At 43.6% G+C, this 22,347-nt stretch overlaps 3 protein-coding genes across 5 annotated transcripts; 2 read left to right on the top strand and 1 right to left on the bottom strand.

The window, feature by feature from the left end:
• The first annotated feature begins 429 nt into the window (after positions 1–429).
• On the top strand, positions 430–4,307 carry dram2b (DNA-damage regulated autophagy modulator 2b). Its single transcript, XM_037491147.2, has 8 exons — positions 430–569; positions 1,716–1,880; positions 2,071–2,138; positions 2,442–2,584; positions 2,708–2,885; positions 3,001–3,083; positions 3,206–3,298; positions 3,503–4,307. The coding sequence occupies exons 2-8, from the start codon at positions 1,750–1,752 to the stop codon at positions 3,629–3,631; spliced, it is 825 nt and encodes a 274-aa protein (XP_037347044.1). The 5' UTR covers positions 430–569; positions 1,716–1,749; the 3' UTR covers positions 3,632–4,307.
• A 207-nt stretch (positions 4,308–4,514) lies between these two features.
• c8h6orf89 (chromosome 8 C6orf89 homolog) lies at positions 4,515–9,195 on the bottom strand. Of its 3 annotated transcripts, XM_037491146.2 has the most exons (8): positions 9,023–9,181; positions 7,732–8,028; positions 7,280–7,448; positions 6,868–7,016; positions 6,445–6,596; positions 6,042–6,177; positions 5,452–5,575; positions 4,515–4,943 (listed from the first exon to the last, which is right to left on the bottom strand). In XM_037491146.2, exons 2-8 carry the CDS (start codon positions 7,918–7,920, stop codon positions 4,861–4,863), a joined length of 1,002 nt encoding a protein of 333 aa, XP_037347043.2. In that variant the 5' UTR covers positions 7,921–8,028; positions 9,023–9,181; the 3' UTR covers positions 4,515–4,860. The 3 variants fall into 3 exon arrangements, with proteins under 3 accessions (XP_037347043.2, XP_037347042.2, XP_037347041.2); XM_037491145.2 differs by lacking the exon at positions 4,515–4,943 and having other exon boundaries at positions 4,950–5,575; positions 9,122–9,195; XM_037491144.2 differs by lacking the exon at positions 4,515–4,943 and having other exon boundaries at positions 4,950–5,575.
• Positions 9,196–15,383: 6,188 nt separating this feature from the next.
• nfs1 (NFS1 cysteine desulfurase) lies at positions 15,384–22,012 on the top strand. The gene is made up of 13 exons (XM_037448045.2): positions 15,384–15,732; positions 17,082–17,158; positions 17,257–17,373; positions 17,471–17,554; positions 17,726–17,878; positions 17,963–18,056; positions 18,513–18,647; positions 19,878–20,035; positions 20,128–20,233; positions 20,347–20,428; positions 20,523–20,606; positions 20,717–20,806; positions 21,046–22,012. The coding sequence occupies exons 1-13, from the start codon at positions 15,630–15,632 to the stop codon at positions 21,107–21,109; spliced, it is 1,347 nt and encodes a 448-aa protein (XP_037303942.1). The 5' UTR covers positions 15,384–15,629; the 3' UTR covers positions 21,110–22,012.
• Positions 22,013–22,347: the final 335 nt, after the last annotated feature.

Here is a 22,347-nt window from a genome sequence, read left to right as displayed (position 1 = left end):
TTACTTTACTTGGTATTTTAGACTCGCCTTTGAGGCAAAACTCAGGACTAAAGTATCCCAAACTTTGAGCCCAATCCAAATGTCCCCTCCAAACCCTAAACCCATGACCCCTTATGAACCCATATGACGTCACCTGGTAAGTGGTCGAGTTAATACGAATGGGACAGCACTTAGGTAGAGAACACTCGCAGCCCATTCCGCTCTTTTATTATTTAAATTAAGTGTCAACCATATCCCAGATGTATCCCTTCACATGGGCAATTGGATAACATTGTCATTGAAAAACAGTTGCATGCGGTAACTATTATGTCTACTTTCTCATTCATCCAATTAGGTACTTTTAAAACTTGAACGTGCTCTTATTTTGAAATCCGTTCCAACGAGCTCTTAACTGGTAGGCCTCATGTGCACGCGCAGGGCGGAAGAACGTACGCGCTGACGTCACCGTGTTTTTCGGAGAGGACGTTCTTCCGTTAACTCGACGGTTTTCTGACAGCGCTCCGAACACCGGAGACCGGTCTGGGATTAAGTGGTTTATGGCCGTGATGTCGGCACGGGATTAAAATAACGTGAGTGTAATTTGGTTAGAGCGGCTGGTTACCTGATGTTATTGTTACGGTATAAAAGTGTTAATGTTAAAATGTAGAGTAAATGTTTGTGTTTTGGTTAGCTAACTAGCTAGCTAGCGGCTTCTTTCTGCTATCAATAAACCTATTGATCTGCCATTTCTCAGTTCAACGTTAGTGTAAATTTTGTAGTGAGGATGCGTAAATAGTTCCTTATGTATCATTAAATTAATATTTTAGTGTTTATATTTAACTTATCTCCAGTTGGTGAGTACGAGGCTTACAAACTTCTAGAAAAACGTTAAATTGACTTATTTTTTAATGTAGTTTTGTGTTGGGAACTTCCCTAAAAACGACAGCAGAGAAAGCAGCTGTTTTTACATCCCTTCACGTGACTTTCACTTCCGCAAAGAACACGGGGCTTCAATAAATGGATATTTGCATCGTTAACACAATTCTATCGGCTTCCGCTAAGGGGACAGGTCCCAGGTGAGGCTGTGGATGAAGGAGCTTCTTATAAAGTTCATTTAACATGAATTTATTCCCTCAGAAGTCATCTCATCAGTCTAATCCGTCCACGTGTCTCTGCCTCTCTTCTGTGATCAAAGCAGCGCGTTAACATCTGCAGACTGATCAATGAATCGACTCATTGTTTTCTTCAGCCAACCATGTAAAACCTAAAGAGATGCATTTTACAGCAGACTATCAAAAGTACTCTAAGTAAAGTGTGAACCTGTTTGAAATGAAAGGAACATATTACCACAGGCAAGTTGTGATGGCAGAAGAAAAAGTTTTCGCAGCCATAAATAGACTTCCTCATGAATCTTTTTGTAAATCTCTGCAAAAGGTCAAAACATTCAGTTAACAGTGAGAAAGGTGTTTGAGAATGTACAATTCTATTTTAGCGAAACAAGACTCAAACAACGGATTATGTTGTCAGAATTCACTGCAGAATTCTTCTTTTGATTATTGTGGAGTTCTGTTAATCCTTAACATGAATGTTGCAATCATCATTTAGTCATTTAGTTCTTATAGTTGAGTCGTGTTCTCTGAACTTCAATGAAGCAGCAGCAGGAGGAAGAGGAAGATGATGATGAAGATGATGATGGCTGCTGCTTATAACAATGTGTATCACTGTGTTGCGTACAGGCCATCGTGAAGCAACAACACACACACACACACCATGTGGTGGTTCCAGCAGGGTCTGTGCTTCCTGCCCGCGGCGCTGGTCGTGTGGACCGCGGCGTCCTTTGTCTTCGCCTACATCACAGCGGTGGTGCTGAGACATGTGGATCCCCTGGTGCCCTACATCAGGTCTGAGTCCGGTCACACACACACACACACACACACACACACACACACACACACACACACACACACACACACACACACTGTAGTATCCATCATGTAGAGTTGATTTGGTCTACACAGCTTTTAAGATGTCAAATAATATTTTTCTTTCCAACGTTTCCTCCTGAGTGAACTTTTTTGTTTTGCGTTGCAGCGACACAGGAACGACGGCCCCAGAGAGGTGTGTGTTCGGCATCATGCTGGATGTGTCTGCCTTTTTAGGTAAAACTCGCACAAGCACACACACACACGCACGCATGCACCCTTCCTTTTCATATATATTTTATTCATCAATGTTTACCAATAGTTTTTATTGATTCATTTTTAGAAGACAATGATTCCCATGATTTTTTTAATTTGATTTCATATTTTGCAGATGGATTAGAACATATTTTACTTTATTTACAATATCTAGGGAGTGGAAGGCATTAAAAAAAATTAAAAATCTATATGTAAAAAAAGTATAAGAAGCACATTTGTTTGATTATTGTGTGTTTCTGTGGGTGTGTGTGTGTGCGCGCGCAGGTATAGCCACGGTGTACGTGCGCTACAAACAGGTGGAGGCTCTGACGGGTGAAGCTGAGCTCCGGCTGAACCGGCTCAACCGTTTCGGGCTGCTGCTCGGCCTGGTCAGCTCCTTCGGGATGGCCGTGGTCGCTAACTTCCAGGTGAGCGCCGCTGGTCCCGGATCAGTTCCCCCCCGGTACTGCGTGTGTGCGTGCGTGCGTGTGTGTGTGTGTGTTTGTGGTCGAACGTTTCCACAATGAATCTGTGTGTGTGTGTCAGCGCAGAAGACCACGCTGTTCTCCATGCACCTGGTGGGGGCGGTGCTGACCTTTGGGGTGGGGGCTCTCTACATCCTGGTCCAGACGGTGCTCTCGTTCCACATGCAGCCTCACGTCCACAGCAGGACAACCTACCTGGTCCGGCTCGGCGTGTGCCTCTGGACCTTCGGCAGCATCATCAGCAGTATCCTTGTTCTACTCATTATTTTTGACATACATGCAAATCTGCTACTGGTGTAAAAGGTCCAAGAAGAAGGCAGCAGAACCTGCACGTTTGATCCCTAACCGCCTCCCGTCAGTGTTCGTGTCCTCCGTCATCATGTACAGCAGTCTGCCCGGAGTGGACGTCCCCCACAAGCTGCACTGGATCCCCGGGGAGACGGTCAGTCAGATCTCAAAGTCAAGTGTTCACTTCTCCGCTGTGGTCCAAAGTCGACCAGCGACGCCACAACGCCATCTGAAACACACCAGTTTGTGTGGAAGAATTAAAGTTTTGTTTCTCAGGGTTACACGCCTCACATGATCAGCACAGTGTCTGAATGGTCTCTGGCCTTCGCCTTCATCAGCTTCTTCCTCACCTACATCAGAGACTTCCAGGTACCTGATCTTTGCTTTTTTTCATGCTCTCTTGTGGAAACGTATGTTTAGAACCATGCTAACGGTTTGCTTCCAGTCTTTAGTTTAGCTACTCAACCCACATCATCAAGAATCGTCTCCACAAAAATGTTGTTTACGGTCTTATTGAAGTGAGAAACGTCTCATCTTACCACGTGGTCTCTCGCTCTCTTTTCCTCTCTGAAGAAAATAAATCTGCGAGCCGAAGCCGATCTGCAGAGCAGCCACCTGTACGACAGCTGGCCGCACGCCGCGGCGCCGCCTCACGAGGGCGACGGCGCCGAGTCGTCTCCTCTTCTCTCCGGAGGGACGTGACCGGCTGCACAGCTTCCAACTTTTTCTAAGCATGTTTTCAAAAGGTTTTTTTGTATAAAGACTCTTTAAAGCCGCAGGCTTGTAAAGGGTCAGTTCACCCCAAAAACCCCATCCGGCTGGGATCCATCCAGTCACAAAAATAATGGCGTTCATTTAGTAGTAAATTGATTGCTAATGAAATAGTGAGATTTTATTTTTGGCAGCACTTAAACCTGACAAAGCTTGACTAAACAGACAGTATCTGACCTTTTGTATATTGGGGTGAAATGGCCCTTTTTGAAGCCTTGTGCTTTTCTCTCTGTGACTCACTGCACTTAATGTCACTTTTATTAGAACGCTCCCACTGCTTAACTTAATCATAAGTTATAGCGGCTGCTCCTGAAGCCCGCTCATTACTGAACGTTTTCTTTTATTTTATACAAGTATGTTTTCAGTAAATAACACTGAATGAGAATAATAATGCTGACGCCTTTTTCATGATTCTTCACGTGCTGCGTGAACTGAAATGATGTGCACCATTGGAATCAGTTTATATTTTGAATGTTTAATCGTTTGAAAATGTTAGAGTAACTTTATTCGGTTTGTATTTGAATAATACATAGTCAAATGAATTAAACACCCGTAAACTTCCCAATTCATTATTTTAATTGTCTGTTTTTTAAATAAACAACTGCATTGTAGAGGTTCACAATCAACTTTGAAACTGATTTGATTTTTTCTATTTTGTCTATTAAATCTCAACTACTTTGTTTACTTGGTGGTATTTTGTTTTCTTGAAGTCTTAGTTCTTTTTTTTCTCAATAGTAGAGTGAGAATGACACCACAGACCTAGAGGACAAAACCTCAACAGCTGTTTCAGCAGCTTCAGAAAGTGACCAACCCAACGCTTTGAAGAGTTTTAATAGATCAGCTTGAAGCGATGGCACAAGCACAGCACATCCAGAACAGTTTAAAATACAAGGACAAAGTAGATTGATTTCTCAGACCATTAAACCCTTGAAAGCTGCAGTAGATCCCTTTGTTTTCAATAACTCAAGTCATGTGTGTAGTGCTTTCCAGTAGCTCGAGGACGCTGGGAGGATTTGACTGACGGCGCCGACAAAAAAACAAAAAAAAAAGGACCCACAGGGTTTGTAAGGCGTCAGTGGGCGGGGCCACAAGAAGGCCAGCAAGCTCCGAAATGGTACATCCACGTCCTGCTCTCGGTCCTCGTTCGCCCCGCCTGAGGTTCAAAAGGCCGACCCGTCACAGATTATGTTCTGGCCTCGGCCCGGGAACAGCTCCATCTGCCAGTACCGCGTGTCCGCGTAGACTAGAGGAGGCCAGAGAGAAGGAGCATCAACTCGAGGTCAGACTGCGAGGAGGCGCTCTGCCTGCTGTCAATCAAACTTCTCTATCCCAAAGTGAATGTATTTACCCATTTATTCCATTGGGTGGTGAGGATAAATTGTATAAAAGTTGTTAATGTTTGCTTTGGCAGTCCAATGGAAATTTTCAATACATCTATTTAATAATTTGATAATGTATTCTATAGCAAGAAATTCAATGAATTATCAAAAAGTGTTAATTCACTAAAAATATCCTGAATAATTTGTAGACAAAGTGTGCAAAGTTAATAATGAGAAAAGAAATTCCCATGCAGCGCCATTAAAAACTAAGGTCCTACAAGACAATAATTACATTTATTCATATATTCATGTGTTTTTTACGAAGGTATTTGTTCCAATCGGAGCAAAGAAGCCCGTAAGTTGCACATAGTGAGGTTGTGTTCTTGTGAGGTTGAACTATTTTAAATGAAGGACTGCTAAAGCAGTTGCTACCCATGTCTCCGGGGGTCAGCCACAGGTTGAAGGAGCTGCAGTGTTTCTGGCAGCGCTGCACGGGCAGAACTCGGACCGTTGGAAGCCCCTCGCCCACCACGAGCCATCCAAACACATCCACACCCTGAAACATGGCGCAACAGGTTCAATCCACTGAAGATATCATGGTGTATTCATACATCTAGATGTGGGGAAAATATATTCATTTGAGTGCATCAATACACAATTTCAAATACATAAATGGAAAATGGTTTAAATTAAACTGGTAAACAGGTTCTTATTTCGTTAATGTTAAATATTTAACATCACCCTCTACAGGTTGTGCTCTTTTTTTCTTCTGCTGTGTTTGGGACGTTTCTGGCCGGCAGCAAAGAGCCTTCGTCCCCAGAACTTCCCAACTTTTTAAAAATGATTTTGGATTTATCTGTGCACAATGTAACATTATCAGGAAGAAACCCAGGTTCAAACCCCAGCTGTGTAGTGACACTTTGTACCTGCACTGACTGAGCAGGAGATACACAGCATGATTCATTGAGCTGATATATGATATTTTGACTGTGTCCCTGTTTAGTTTAGAAAGGTGAACTCACTTTACTCTGGGAGTTGGTGCTGTGTGTGACCATGCAGCGCTGCACGATGGTACCAGCGCTGTCCAGCAGGGGGCAGAGCTCTGCCTTTGGGAAGAGCCACCTCAGCACCTTCTCTCTGGTCCCAGAGCTGAACCTCCTGCACCAACACAACCACAGGTGTCTCATGTTAGCGAACATTTACTAAACTCTTTTATAAACTGTAGACCCGAAACGATTTTCACATCCCGCACTTCCCATTACTCTGTATCCAACATGACTTACAAAAGGTAATCATTTCTTAAAAGCGTGACATCTTTGTAATTTAACACCATACATGTACTGCTGCTTTCATTGTGATTATGGTGCAGATCCTCAGAACCCAAGTGGACCAGTGAAGACCTCGACTGAACAGAAATGAATTTACCAAAGCAAAGTGAAGTTGGCGGGTCCTTGGGGGAGGCCCGCGTTGTGGTTCGGCAGACCATCGTCCTCCTCCAGCAGAATGGACATGGAGCCTGAATGGGCCAAGTAGAGCTCCTCGAGCTGCTGCCGCTGCACACTGAGAGTATCCCCACCCTGCAGAGACCAGTGTGGGCCATGACAGACCATAACAACAAGACGAGTGGTTAGCCGGGGTTACACATTACTGCTCATCATGATATCACAGTGATAACAGAGAAAAGTGATTTAGAAAAGTCCCACAATAATCAAATTGTGATAACAAAATAATCTTCGGTTCTCTTTCTTCTGCAACTTTCAAGTCTCTGCACGTTTATTTTCTAAAGAGATGAGGTAAAAAGTTCAATCTGATTGGCAAAGCCAACGGTAGGCGAGTTCAACCTCTGACCTTTAGCAGGACGAGCTGCGGCCCTCGTCGCAGAGTCACCTTCCCTCTGAGGCTCTGCGGGATCTCCAGCACTGAGGAGATGTCTGCACATCCTGAACAGTTGACCAGATTCTGCCTGAGGGAGCCGGCACTCCACCACTCATGGAAACCTGCAGCGTACACATGTAAACGGACTGGATTAGTCTTTGTTCCCAAAAACCCATCTTGAAGCAGAGCAGGTTGGGATTACTTGTACTTGAGGACTATGACTGACCCGCTCCGCTACTCGGGTGTGTTGTGGTTCTGTGATGCACTCGAGTCATTAAGCATTTCTTTTTCTCCTCCTTTAGATACCCAGAGGTTTTAATAAAAACATGTGTGTGTGTGTGTGTGTGTGTGTGTGTGTGTGTGTGTTTGTGTTCATGCTTCAGACCTTGCAGGTTGTACTTCTTGGCGATGGGCAGAGACAACAGGCGGACGTGGCTGAGCGGGGACGACCAGTTGTAACAGCCCAGGTGGACCAGACCCAGCTGGGGGCCGCTCTGAGGGTACGTGAAGGCCAGCACCACCAGCATCAGCAGGAAGCCCACCGCCATCACAAACTGCAGGGACAACCAGGACCATTATCCACCAACCTCAAAACTCTTTTGACTCTTTTTACTAAATACAGATTCATCTCACTTTTGTTCTGCACATGATTGCTTCCTGTCACCATGTTGAGCCCAATGTGAGGTTTTAGCAGTCAATCAGATCATCCAAAATAGTTTGTTCCAAAGCTTTGATGGGTTCAATAATGAATCTAATAATTTAACTGCACTAGCAAATACTTCCTCATCAATAGATCCTCATATCGCTCATAATACTTCATATGGGCCTTCAGTTCACCTTTATGGTGGCCCTCAGGATGGGGAACTGGGCCGGCTCTCTTCTGGGCTCGTTGGTCTCCAGAACCTGCTTGATGAACCTCTCGATCTCCCTCTCCGACATGCCGTAGCGGTAGCCCGACTGCCGGAGGATGTCGATGCTCTCGGACAGTTTGTCGTAGATGCATGGCTCGCTCGTCGTCGTTCCCATGACAACAGCGGTGGCAGCAACCTCTCGGTCAAGCGCGTTAATCTCCAACTGCTGCGGTCTCCAGGGGCATGGTTTCTCCTACGATGTCATCCAAAACGTTCACTGCCACTTCGGGAAAAAGAAGAACAGCTTGTTGCTATCACAACTGACTGGATTTAAAAGTCCTGATGTCAGGTGACTTTTCACTTGTACAAACAGGAATGGCTGGGTCACATTGGAGACCATTTTGAACAATCATCATCACTAATGCAGATACAACAAATGATTGTTATGAAAAATAATGAAACAGCTAAAAAACGGTTAAGTTCTCTTCACAGTGAAGCAGCCTTTAAAACCAGGACATTATAGAAGAGACGGTAAAGACACCCAAGACTGTGTCTACAGTAGTATTGGGTGCGGGGACAGTGTTGTCTCATGTTTAGCCCCTTTAGGTACTGCGTGTACTACTGAGTGCATTAAATACCGAATTGAATCAAGTAAACCGAATAATGTGTGTATGTTTATGTGTGTGAAAATAAGCAAGCTGCCCATTAAATGTAGTGGAGAAAACTACAATAGTAGCATGGATATGCTGACCGAAGTACCTCGGAACTGTAACGTTACTTGATTACGTGTCCTTTACGTCAGGTGACGTTACATCCCACCGGTGTGTAAACAACCGGACTGACGGAATGTCAAGACAAACAGAGACGGATGCAGGGCTCTCAACTTTTCAAAAAACCTCCGAGTGACATTTTGTCGGCCGATGGGGAGGCGCGCGCGGACGATATGGTCGACTGGAGGTAGAAGAGGAACCTACGCGGCTCCGACCAAAGTCCATTTGCTTTTTTTTTGCGTGAGAAATTGGAAGTGTGGCGGGAGTGCGTGACTAAAGACGGAAAAGAGTGACTGTCACGCTCTATGCGTGACACTAGGGAGCCCCGCAGATGAGTGAGAGACGACACGGAGTGACGTCCATGATTGTGATTAACTGATTAAAGAAAAACGTTAAAAGCACGAACGATCAACTGACAGCGCTAACTGACGTGTTAGCATGTTAGCTACGAGCGACACTTTCAGTCTACGTCGCTTGGGGTGAAATACGCACGACGGGAAGCCTCACCTAACGTGACATCCGCCGCCCTCTCTTCTTTATCACGTTACCGGCGGAATTACATTTATTTATAAGTAAACTAGGTCGCTAGCTAAGTGCCAGGGCTACCTCAAACAAACAGCCCGGATACAGATGCTAACTCCTCTTCTTCTTTTTCTTCGTCTTCTTCTTCTTCTTCTTCTTTTTGTTGTTTTACGGCGGTTGGCAACCATCTTATAGGTGCATTACCGCCACCTTCTGCTCCGGAATATGGATCAGACAAAACCCTACCCTTCTTTACCCCACACTTAAACAAAACAAACAAACCATAAAAATAAATAAATAACTATATATATAAATATACATATACACACACACACACACACACACACACACACACACACACACACACACACACACACACACATACACAAACAAGTAATCCCTGTACCCCATCCCTACATTTCACTCATATTCTATAAAATACCCCTGAGCTCTTCAAGAATGCCAACAGTACCCTCACCTGAGGTCTCTCACCCATGGCCAGTACTCCTTTCAGAGAACAATCATGAATCCCCACCTTCCTCAAACTATTCCACATAACTTCTCTTTGTGTCTCATACTCCCTACACCTCAACACTACGTGCTCTACTGACTCCTCTTCTCCACACCCGTCACACAACCCTGTCTGGTGTTTCCCTATCATTTTTAGTATTTTATTTAGTGCACAATGACCCAGCCGTAACCTTGTCAGAACAGTTTGTTCTCTCCTATTCCCACCTCCGACCCTACTCACTTTGATGCTCTTTTGAATGTGATTGTAATGTCTCCCTTTCCCTTCTCTATCCCACCTATCTTGCCACAATTTATTGATATTGCCCCAGATAATACTCTTGACCTCTGCCTTGCTAATACTAACCTTCATCTCTATGTCCCCTTTCTTTAAAGCCCTTTTTGCCAGCTCATCCGCCCTCTCATTCCCGCTCACCCCAACATGTGCTGGAACCCACAGGAATTTGACCTGACCTCCCTGACTGGTTATCCTTGTGGCTGACTGAAGGACTTCGAACAGTAGGTCCTGTCGACTGGTCGACTGAAAGGACCTTATACTTGCTAGCACTGAAGATGCGTCTGAGCAGATCAATACCTTTTCCAGTCTTACCTTTTCCACCCATCGTAGAGCTACCAGCACTGCCACCATCTCCACTGTGTAGACCCCCAGATTATCAGATGTTCTCCTGTTAATTCCTATTCCTTTATCTGGTACTGCCACCCCAAACCCTGTCACTCCTGTTTCCGGTTTCTTAGCACCGTCCGTATAAACCTGTGTGTAATCCCTATATACTTCCCTTACATGACACTCAAACGCAGTTACCAAATCAACCTTATGTTTTCCCTTTCTTTTGACTTCTAATAAATGCCAGTCTATATCCGGCCACGCAAGTGTCCATGGGGCCACCATCGGGTAAACCACAGAGGGGCTTAAACTCAAACCAAGCACTTTCAGTTCCCTAGCAATGTCATTTCCCACCCGACCAAAGTACCCTTTCTGGCTCCCCCCACTCTCCCAGACCACCTGCAGCACTCCTTTTGCTGGATGAGAATCATCGTGCCCCTGTAAGTTTGCCCAGTAGTTTGCCATTAATTGCTTTCTTCGTAAATCCAGCGGCATTTCTCCCATTTCTACCTGCAATGCTGGTATTGGAGATGTCTTCAAAGCTCCACTACATACTCTTAATGCTTGTGCCTGAACCACATCTAATTTACATATTAGAGACTTGGCTGCTGACCCGTATGCTATACTGCCGTAATCCATCACTGTTCTAATCAAAGCCACATACATGGTTTTTAATGACACATAACTGGCTCCCCATTCCCTCCCAGTCACACATCTCATCACATTAATTACTTTTTTACATTTTTCCTCGACTCTCCTGATTTGGTCTGCCCATGTCAACCGTGCATCAAAAAGGACACCCAGAAATTTAAATGTGCCAACCCTTACTAAAACTTTCCCATACATTGTTAACTTCATGCTATCCTTGATTATTTTCCTTGTGAAAAAGACTGTTTGTGTTTTCTCCACTGAGAACCTAAACCCCCACTCACACCCCCACCTCACCACCTCATCAATTGCTTCTTGCACCTTTCTGACTGCATGCTCCATGTTCCTTCCCCTTTTCCATAATGCCCCATCATCAGCAAACAGGGATCTACCGATATCTACTGGTACCTTTGTGAACACGTCATTTATCATAATGATGAAGAGTAGAGGGCTAATCACACTTCCTTGAGGTGTACCATTATCCACAATGTATTGGTTTGACAAGTCTGACCCAATCCGTACTTGAATTTTCCTTTCAAACAAAAAGTCTTTTATCCAGTTATATATTTTCCCACCAATTCCCATTTGGTGCAACTTAATTAGCAGACCGTCCTTCCACATCCTATCATAAGCTTTTTCTATGTCAAAAAACACTGCAATGACTGCCTCTTTATTTGCCTGGGCCTTTCTTATTTCCGTCTCCAGCCTTATCACTGGGTCCATAGTGTTCCTTCCCTTCCTAAAACCACTCTGAAAACCAGCCAGCGCTCCTTTCTTTTCAAGCGTATATGATAGTCTTTCTTTTATCATCCGTTCCATTATTTTACACATAATAGATGTTAGAGCTATTGGTCTGTAGCTAGTGGGTTTAGATGGATCTTTGCCAGGTTTTCTTATCGGAATCACTACTGCTTCCTTCCAAGTGCTCGGTAACTTTCCTTCCTCCCATACCTTGTTATAAAGACACAGTAGCTTTAAGAGTGCCCCTTTTCCCATGTGCCTTAGCATGACATAGCATACCTGATCGTTCCCTGGAGATGAGGGTCTTGATCCATTTATTGCTCTCACCATTTCTGCCAAAGTAAAAGGATCATCTATATCCTCCTGAGTGTCCTCCCTCCTCTCTAGCGCATCTGGGTGCTGACTCATTTTTCTTTCCCTCCTCCTCCTTTCTTCTTCAGACAGTTTATTTGAGCCATGAATCTTCACAAATGTTTTCACCATTATCTCTGCTTTTTCCCTATTAGAGATCGCTGTTTCCTTACCAGAAATCAAAACAGGGTAGTCCCACTCCCTTCTATCTCCTGCCATCCTCTTTATCATTCCCCAAACATCTCCCACAGGCGTAGTTCTTCCCATTTTATTGCAAAAACTCCTCCAACTGTCTCTCTTAGCTTGTCTTACTGTTCTTCTCACTATGGCTTGTGCTTTCTTATATTGTATCAAATGTTGCATGTTATGGGAGTGTCTGACTTGTTTGAATGCTTTGTTTCTGTTTTTAACAGCCTGGCAACACTCCTCTGTCCACCAAGGAACAAGCTTCCTATTTAACCTATTTTTCCTCCTGGGTATGGATCCATTGGCTGCCATGATTATTGCTGAAGTTACCTCCTTATTTATGTAATCTATGTCTCCAGCAATGCTGATCTTAGACATTGTTCTCTCACTTAGCTTTTGAAACTCACCCCAGTCTGCTTTTTGAAAGATCCATCTTGGGGTTCCGCCCCCTGTACTGACTTCCACTGGTTCTCCTATCAAACATGATACTGGAAAATGACCACTGCCTACTGTTGATGTTGTCAAAACGTCCCATTTACTTACTCCAGCCAATGCATTAGATACTAGTGTGATATCTAATGCTGACTCTTTCCCTGTATTTACATTTATCCTTGTTCCTCTACCATCATTCATACAAATCAAGTTCCTCTCCTCAATCAAATCTTCAATTACCCTGCCATTTGAATCTGTTTGCACGCCCCCCCACAATGTACTGTGGGCATTGAAATCTGCACACCATACTACTTTATTTCCTCCTTGTCCTTGTATTTTTTGTAGTGAATCCAACTCCAGCTGTTTGCATGGGTTGTAGTAATTGATGATAACCACCTTCTCTGCTCTTTCCCACACTTCCACCACTATACACTCTTGACTGTCTCCCTTTTCCAATACCCTATATGGAATACCCTGTTTGATAAATGTAGCACACCCTCCTCCTATCCCTTGATCCCTGTCTTTCCTTATCACTGAATATCCATGTATAACAAAATCTAAGGCAGGTTTCAACCACGTCTCCTGTACACACACTACATCCGGCTTTACATTTATTTCTTTAATGTAACGCTTGAACTCTTGGCCATTGGCAAGAAGACTTCTGGCATTCCATTGTAATAGTATAACCATTATAAATGCTAACCAACCCATGGTGCCTCCTGGCTTGACTGATTAGTGAGGTTCTCCCTCACTTCTTCCCATGTCAGCCCCACTAATCCTAAGTGGTTCACTGCTGCTTTTACAATCAGCTGGATTTTAACATTTTTTGATTTTACTTCTGCTGTGCTGTTAATCACTCCTGCAATGAATGTTACTAAATCCTTTTTGTCCACATATATCCTGTCATTTACTTTTTGTTTCTCTTCATCACCCTTTATTCCTTGATTCCTGGTAACTTCATTCCTTACTTTTGTTACTCTTACCGCTTCTGCATAAGTGATCTTTCTTTCCACCCTTACTTTTTGAATTTCATTTTCTCGTCTCATCACTTCACACCCTCCATACGCCACACTGTGGGCTCCTCCGCAGTTACAGCATTTTGGTAGTGTCCCTGTTTCACACTTCCCATACTCGTGGTCGCCACCACATCGAGCGCATCTCCTCTTCTCTTTGCAGTTATTGGCTATGTGCCCGAACCTCTGGCAATTAAAGCACCTCAGTGGCTTTGGCACATATTCTCTCACTGGGTAACTCAGAAAACCAAGGAGTACTTTCTTTGGCACATTCCTTTCTACGAACTCAATAAGTACTGACTCACTGTCCATCTTAACTCCATCTCTTGTCATTTTCATTCTTTGAGCATTGACTACTTTTCCTCCCTTTATGTTCTTCTTTAGCTCCTCCATACCAACGCTCACTGGCACCCCTGTGATAACTCCTTTACTTCCACCATTTTGTGCTCCCACCCTCCCTGTGTTCAACACCTTCATTTTTCCTATTTCTTTTAGATTGAGTGCTTTCTCAAGTTGTTCCTCATTAGCACACCTCACCAGTAGGTTGCCATCATTTAGGACCTTTGCATAACTTATCTCCCCCAATTTGTTTGACAAAGCTATTGTCAGCACGAATGGACTGATTTTCTTTATATTCTCTTGAGCTTTTTCATGGAACCTCACTATGACCATACATTCACCAGGTCTTTCTCGTTGCCCTCTTTCGTCTCCTTCTCCCTCACTTTCCGAGCTCTCGTTATAGTTAGGTCTTGTTCGTTTGTTAGTTTTCACAGGATCACGTTGATTTTTACTTCTCTGCCCCTCTATCTCCCCCACCCCATTCTCTTCTTCACTCCCCTGACAACACTCCATTTCTGCCCAACTGCCTATGTCTGATCCATTCACGGAGCAGTCGTGCTCAACCGCCTCCAAAGAAGTTGCTCCTTCTCGATTTAAATGCCGCATATTCTGCCGATTTGCAATTCCCCGGCCGCCTCCTGCGGATGCCGCCGCCATCTCTCTCCGCTTTCGCCCTTCTTCTTCTTCTTTGGTGGTTTACTTTTTTTCTTTGGCGTTGGGCAAAGTGGCGCATTACCGCCACCACCTGGACTCGAGCGTGAAACACGAAGAAATACAAATAGAATAATGTTTTGTGGTCTATTGGCTTAATAATGTAGTTTTAAAATGCTGATGATAAAAAGTAGTATAGTAAAAGTAGTAAAATTATTCTTTTTTGGCTATTCCTTTGCACACCCCATATAGGTCAGACGGTCGAAGTTCAAGTTAGAACGTGGTGATGAAACAGTTTGCCCCAATTGAATGCATTCTTTGTTAAGGCAGCTGTAGTAAGTGGTTGAAATGCACTTATTGTAAGTTGCTTTGGATAAAAGCGTAAATTGTATTGAATTCACTTGCTGACCTCACGTTGCATAAACTCGTGGATCTAACCAATCACAGACCAGAGAAAGGGACCAACACTACAGCCCTTTAAAACGTGTTTCCAAAACAACACACATTGACCAATGAGAGCCCAGTCTGGGTACAGGAAGTCCCGCCCACCGTTTCCGTCACTTGTGCAACAACGAAACCGCAGCGATACCGCGTTGCATCAAGCTAAAGAGAGATACAGGAACTACTGCTGACAAGCAGCAGAAAAACAAAATAAAGTACAATATATTTACAAAATGTTACGTTGTTTGATGACATAACTTACATCATGTTTTCATGTTAAGCTTTATATATTTATTAAAAAGTTAGATGAAACATTTATAAAGGTTTTACACTTACAAAACGTTGACATTCAGTATTGCAGATTTTTATTGTGAAAATTATAACCAGCAGTCTTAGCTTTTAGCGTGACTACCTTGACTGATATTCTATAACTTGGATCCGATTGACAGGCGGCAACGTTTCTCAAGTCAAACCTCGCTCAATAGTTACGTTTATAGATAAATTGGGTATTAGTTTCTCTTTTTTTTCATTTTCACCAGAGGAAGCAGCGGGTTGAACTGTTTCAAACCGGTTAACACTGGTGTTGCGTTCGCGGTCAGCGTGTTGTTGTTGTTATTGGAGGTCAGCGTTTCTCAGGCGTAGACAACCAGACATCCAGATGCTTTCCCCGGGCAGGACCCTCTCATCCCGGCTGCTGATGATCTCAAGGCTCCCTCTCTGGCTGGGCTCGGATGGAAGAGCTGCCAGCTCTCTGCCTAAAGGTAACAGCCACCCCGAGCAAATTGGTCGATTAGTTAGCATCAAGCTAATCCCAACGTGACGCAGTTTAGCACGGAGACAGGAAACTTCTTAACACCTAAACCCGGGTGATGGGGCGTTAAGTCATGCAACTTAAGATAATGCGATGAAAGTACTAACCAACTTAAAACAATAACTCTATAAATTAGCAAATTGACAGAAAATACATTGTCAACGCACTTGATAAATTATGTAACTTGAGTCATTTTTTTAGACTGATGTAACGTTACTGATATGTCCTCATTTGTTTACATTTTTATAATATAACGTCATTCCCCTGCGTGCATTTTCAATTATTTGTATTATTAACATGTTATAAGTTTTATTGCCGAATGTGGTTGCTTTTCAGAGGAGCTTGTTAGTAGGGATCTAACGTCATTTTTTACCAGATGCTGTCACTCAACGTGATGCTGTCACTCAACGTCGACCATTAGCTGCGTCATTTAACCAACTTTTAACTGTCTCTCCTCCAGAGATTTAAACACGGATGTATTCAGGAATCAGGAATCCGGAACATTTATTGCCAAAATATATTAGACGTGGACAAGGAATTTGACATTGATGGTTGGTGCATAACAATGGACAGTAAGACAATGGACAACAAGACAGACAAATGGCATGTTCAATTTACAGAATTGTACTCTGGGGGGGGATATAGAATAAACAATTTAAAAATAAAAGTTAAAAGTGCACTAGCGAACAATAAACTGTTTGTTGATGGACCTCGGCCGGTGCTGATGGAGTGAGAGGCAGAGACGGGGTGACGGTGTTGAAGTCCACAAACAGGATCCTGGCGTAGGTTCCTGGGGAGCCCAGGTGCTGGAGGACGGAGTGGAGGGTCATGTTGACAGCATCATCTACAGACCTGTTGGCTCTGTAAGCGAACTGCAGGGGGTCCAGGAGGTGGTCGGTGAGGGACAACGACGCATCAGTCTCAGCCATCTTCGGCGCCATCATGGATCAAATCACTTTGCCCGGACAGACGTTGAGCCCTGAGGAATGAATACAATAAAAAATACGACCAAAGAATGCAGTAACTTTAAAGGCTCCATGTGAAATTTAAAAGATAGTGAAACACAGTAAGCTCATCCCAAGATGGTAGTTTGCTGTTATGAGAGTGCTAACAAAGTGCAGTTTTTCATATAAGGATGACATGCATTGTTGTTATGTATGATACAAACAGATCAAAATACGTATGCAATATACAGAAGAATGATGGTGATACAGAGTGTGAATACGTTTTGCATCACCCAGATGTGATTAAAATCAGCTGACTGTCTCTGTTGCTGTGTTTTTGTTTTTCTTGTTTCAGGGTTGATAAAAAGGCATGAACTGGAGATAGATGAGCTCCGCCCCCTTTACATGGACTTCCAGGCCACCACACCCATGGTAACTACTACCAACCATGTTGTCATGGTTGCATGTTTTACCACCTGATGCCACTTACTTGTGCATTTACTCTTGTTTGTGTTGGTTTGCGAGTGTAGGACCCCCGGGTGCTGGACGCCATGTTGCCCTACCAAGTGAATTACTACGGCAACCCTCACTCCAAAACACACGCCTTCGGCTGGGAGAGCGAGAGCGCCATGGAGACGGCCCGGAAGGTAAAGAGACACCCTAAAAAAGACACAGACTTGATTAGTTCCTATTCCATTTAATTACAGTACTAATCTCTCTTTCTTTCTCTCTCTCTGTGAGCAGCAGGTGGCTGATCTGATTGGAGCGGATCCCAGAGAGATCATCTTCACCAGCGGAGCCACCGAGTCCAACAACATGGCCATCAAGGTCTTACTGCGCTTCCTCTTCTTCATCACTTTTCTCTTTGTCACCTCCTCCTTTCTGACACTCTCCCTCTCCTCTCACTGCTAACATGCTAGCCAGGTGCGCTAATCAGTCACAACGGTCCTCAGATCTTCTCTCTGATTTCTCTAAGCTGTTTACATTTAATGTCTGCAGGGCGTGGCCCGGTTCTACAAGACCAAGAAGCGTCACGTGATCACCACGCAGACGGAGCACAAATGTGTGCTGGACTCGTGTCGAGTTCTGGAGTCCGAGGGGTTCAGCATCACATACCTGCCGGTCCAGGCCAACGGAATAGTGGACCTGGAGGTACGGCAACCGACCGCACACGGCGCACCCGTTCGGATCAGGAGTCTCTGTGTGTTTTAACGCTGTGCGTGTCTGTGTGCGCAGCTGTTGGAGGCCTCCATCCGTCCTGACACCTCTCTGCTGTCGGTGATGACCATCAACAATGAGATCGGAGTCAAGCAACCCATAAAGGAGATTGGTAACCACAACAATATTTTTCTCCACTCGTTTGTCCTTAGCGGATTGCACCGGTTCAAACTTAAGCTGATTTTTTATTATATTCTAACGTAACACTTTTATCCGCCCAACAGTGGGTTTGTTTTTCTGTTATTATTATTATTATTATTATTATATTATCCTGTATTGTAGACGAGGGTTTTACCTTTACTCGTCTCTGTTTTTATTTCATCTTTCCTTAATGCTTTTGTTGCTGTTGGGTGATTGAAGTGAACTATTTTAGCAGTTTTCCTCTTCACTCAAACTCCATCAAGAACAGTCCTTTTCACTGACTGTTAGTGTGGAGTAAGTAGGAAGAACATTACGTTGACCGGGGTAACCAAACCTTGTCCACCGTGTAGTCCACCTCTGCAGTCTCTGATCTGATTTTGTGTTCTGATCGGAGCTATTGATCGATCATTACCCTTCCTGCCCACAGGTCAGATTTGTCGCTCTAAAGGAGTCTTCCTCCACACTGACGCCGCTCAGGCGGTCGGGAAGATTCCCGTCAGCGTCACGGACATGAAGGTCGATCTAATGTCCATCAGCGGCCACAAGATCTACGGACCCAAAGGTTAGCCGTAGCATTACCAGGATTACAATCCTTATAGAAGACACATTTCAACCACCTGGCCTTTTTTTCAAGAAACTTTAAATGGAACCTGAAGCAGCCGACGTTGCAATAGAAATACAATTACTGAGAGCTGAAAGAGCATTTTACAGTTTTTCTCCTTTGGTTTGGCTCAATTCTTGAAACAGAAATTACATTCTCAAAGCTCTTAATGCATTTGGTAAAATAGCTTATATGGTTCAGCACAACTACATAGATCACCTTCAAAAGGTCATATCTCACCCAAAACAGTTAACTCAAGCTTCAAAACCAAATCATTTTCTCATAAAAATAGTCAGTGCCCCCAAAATGAAAAGTCCTTTTGTCATTGTTTAAACACTGCAGGTCAAAATGTTTAGTTGTTTAGTCACTATGGCAGAGGACCATTGAAATCCCTCATGTCCACCAGTCTTAGCCCAGTCCTTCATTGACAATGGTTACTGTACTGTTTTTTTTTGTCTAGCTAACAGAATAAAAAAGGATTTTAGGGTACGATTAGCCTCCAAGGTTTGACATCACACATTGCACTCATACTACCGGAAATTGTAATTGCAATTATCATTCACAAACATAAAATAACTTCCATCCATCAAAGTAAAAAGCAGCATAATATACTGTAAAAGAAACACAGAAACAAAAACCAATGTAAATTATATGCATCCTACAGTGCTGTAAATAAAGCCGGTCAAAGAATAGATAAAATAAAGTTCTAGTTTCACCTGACTGTCAATTGTTGTAATACTGTGAATTTATCAAATGTTATTCATGGTATTATGTTCTTGAGTAATTTTGACAATTGAACAGACTATTGTGCATGTGATGACTTATACAATGAAAATACGCTGAGACGTTTTGGAGCGAAAAACAATTAGACTAAGAATCAACAATCAGTTTAGATCAACAAGATCTATTCACTTGGAAATTGTGCTAAACGTAGGCTACATGTACTTAATCATTTGCAAAGATGTACTGAGACATTGAGACATGTACTTAGACATTTACAATTTAACCAAATGAATGAGAAATTCAATTCTGTATTGAGAAATTGCTAAGTTGTTTGGAGGTTTGTCCATGTTGTTTTGAGAATATCATTTCTGTTTCAAAAAATGAGCCAAACCAATGGAGAAAAACTGTAATATGCAGAAAGCGATTCGTTTCAGCCATTACTAAAGGGATCTGTGTGTGTGTGTACAGGTGTGGGTGCTTTGTACGTGCGTCGCCGGCCTCGTGTGCGCTTGGAGCCGCTGCAGAGCGGCGGCGGGCAGGAGAGGGGGCTGCGCTCCGGCACCGTCCCCACCCCACTGGCCGTCGGGCTGGGAGCCGCCTGCAGCATCGCACAGCAGGAGATGGAGGTAAAACAAGCGCACCCAAACAACCCTGAGACCTAACGAATGCGCCTAAGCATCCTGGGACTAAGTGTGTGTGTCTGTGTGTCTGTGTGCAGTATGATCATCAGAGAGTTTCCATGCTGGCTAATCGTCTGGTCCAAAAGATCACGTCGGAGCTTCCTGACGTGATCATGAACGGGGATGCGGAACAACGCTACGCCGGTAAACACGCAGAATTGCACACAACACTCTCACATGCACTATCGTGCGGAATGTTAATGGCTTCTGTCGAGGGATTTTATTGTGTGTCAATAAAGTTTTCTTGTGCGCCTCAGGATGTGTGAACCTGTCTTTTGCTTATGTGGAGGGAGAGAGTCTGTTGATGGCGCTGAAGGATGTCGCCCTCTCATCTGGGAGGTCAGACACTACTTTGTGTTTACACGTTATCCTCCCGTGAGAGTTCATTTCGTGCATGTGGAAGATGATGGGATGTCTGTTTGTGTGCACGCAGCGCGTGCACGTCGGCCTCCCTGGAGCCGTCTTACGTCCTCAGAGCGATCGGGACGGATGAAGACCTGGCTCACTCGTCCATCAGGTACCAACATCCTCACTTTGATTGTGATCAAGTATATTACGATACATTCATAATATTTAGGGTCTTGTTTTTTGTTTGAATTGTAACGTGTGTGTGTGTGTGCGTGTTAGGTTTGGTATCGGCAGGTTCACCACAGAAGCAGAGGTGGACTACACAGCAGAGAAATGTATCACGCAGGTCAGCCGGCTCAGAGAGATGAGGTGACTTCTGCTGGACTGTTAATTCTGTTGTGTTTTTCTAACTCTGATCGTATTTCATTAGTGTTGTCCGAGGTATTTTGTTACAGATAATAACTTCATGAGTGAAATATTGTTTGAATTGAATTCAACTAAGTTATGAAAAAATAGGCCGTAGTTGGAATTAAACCCAGGTTAAAGTGAAATATTGTCTTTAATGGTAATGGAGTTATTGGAAGTGTCTGATAACTTCTCCCTTCCAGTCCTCTGTGGGAGATGGTTCAAGAAGGCATCGATCTGAAGAGCATCAAGTGGACACAGCACTAGGCTCCTCCCACTTCCTGTTTACCTCCTGGCTGACGGCGATGACAAGGATAGATCCCCAGGGAACTCTGGGAATGTACTAGCTTTACCTTCCTGTACACAAACACGCACAAACTTCCTGCCCGACTTGAAGTCTGTTTGTAAACTGCCTCTCCTCGTTGCTCTGTCAGCACCTTGTTGATCGGAGGTCGCTCCGTGACCCCGTGGACGTGGATCACACTGTGAATATGTCTTTATTTGGGTCAGCTTCTCTGAACATGGCCTTGTGAAATAGGATCACAAAAAGCATCGTTGTCAGATCCTGTAGGAATGACAACTCAATTTCCCCAGTGATTGATTGGGCCATGCTGGACTGTTATTGATGAGTTTGAACATTTACACCCCGTTGAGCTGACCCGATTAACAGTGAGCGAGCATCACGACATTACTGAGCTAACATTTAATGGCTTTATGGTCAGAATGCCTCATCTACACAAATTATTTTACTCACCACTCTCCCAGTCTTGCTTCCTGTTTTCACATCACATTTCAGTATTCAGTCCTGAAGTCAGTTTATCAGCAGAGTTCAGTGTTGGCAGCAGCAGTAGTTTCATTATCCTTTTAAAGTCTGGAACGCACAACGTGGTTTGACCACATCCGCTGATTTTCAGGGGGAAAAACGGATGAGGTCCGGTCTCGGGTTCTAACTGACACCCAAGTGTGACTGAGGTTGTTGGGGAGAATCTGAAGGTGATGGTTGAAGTTTGACCACCAATGATCTGAAATATTTTTTCTAATTTGGTGTTTTCAGTCTGATATGATTTTCAAATCATTGTGTTTCTTCAATGTTCCATCACATTTACTAAAATCTGTTTCCTGATATGTAATTTTATCCAATAAAGTGCTGCTTCCTTGTTATGCAATGAACTTCAGTTTCTTTTCTTTTTTTACTTTCATAACGCAATTATATTTATGAACCATAAATATTAAATACCATACAATTAGTTAGTAGCCTGTGCTAGTTTGCAATGCCTGTCTGAAATTGGGCTACAATACAAATTAATACAGTGCAGTTGCATACAAAAAACAATTAAAAAAATAATATTCGTCATCTATATTAAAGTTATACAACGTTTTTTCCAAAAGCATTACTTTAATGCTACAGTCCTTTCAACACCAACAGAAGCAATGTTAATTCGATGACTATTTAAATGCAGTTGTAATGTTACCACTTCCCCAAATATTATCCATGCAATATACAT

This window comes from Pungitius pungitius, chromosome 8 (genome assembly GCF_949316345.1).
Source record: "Pungitius pungitius chromosome 8, fPunPun2.1, whole genome shotgun sequence".
NCBI lineage: Eukaryota > Metazoa > Chordata > Actinopteri > Perciformes > Gasterosteidae > Pungitius > Pungitius pungitius.
Note: the sequence above shows the minus strand (reverse complement) of the source record. Positions and strands in the feature narration are given on the sequence as shown.

Bases quoted from the DNA above. Each gene is read 5' to 3' on its own strand.
- nfs1 (XM_037448045.2), top strand. From the start codon at position 15,630: ATGCTTTCCCCGGGCAGGACCCTCTCATCCCGGCTGCTGATGATCTCA. The intron at 20,036-20,127 runs GTAAAACAAGCG...GTCTGTGTGCAG, and splicing joins TCGCACAGCAGGAGATGGAG to TATGATCATCAGAGAGTTTC. The intron at 20,234-20,346 runs GTAAACACGCAG...TGTGCGCCTCAG, and splicing joins TGCGGAACAACGCTACGCCG to GATGTGTGAACCTGTCTTTT.
- dram2b (XM_037491147.2), top strand. From the start codon at position 1,750: ATGTGGTGGTTCCAGCAGGGTCTGTGCTTCCTGCCCGCGGCGCTGGTC. The intron at 2,585-2,707 runs GTGAGCGCCGCT...GTGTCAGCGCAG, and splicing joins CCGTGGTCGCTAACTTCCAG to AAGACCACGCTGTTCTCCAT. The intron at 2,886-3,000 runs GTATCCTTGTTC...GCCTCCCGTCAG, and splicing joins CTTCGGCAGCATCATCAGCA to TGTTCGTGTCCTCCGTCATC.
- c8h6orf89 (XM_037491145.2), bottom strand. From the start codon at position 7,920: ATGGGAACGACGACGAGCGAGCCATGCATCTACGACAAACTGTCCGAG. The intron at 7,017-7,279 runs GTCTGAAGCATG...TGTACGCTGCAG, and splicing joins CAAGAAGTACAACCTGCAAG to GTTTCCATGAGTGGTGGAGT. The intron at 5,576-6,041 runs GTGAGTTCACCT...GCCATGTTTCAG, and splicing joins GCACCAACTCCCAGAGTAAA to GGTGTGGATGTGTTTGGATG.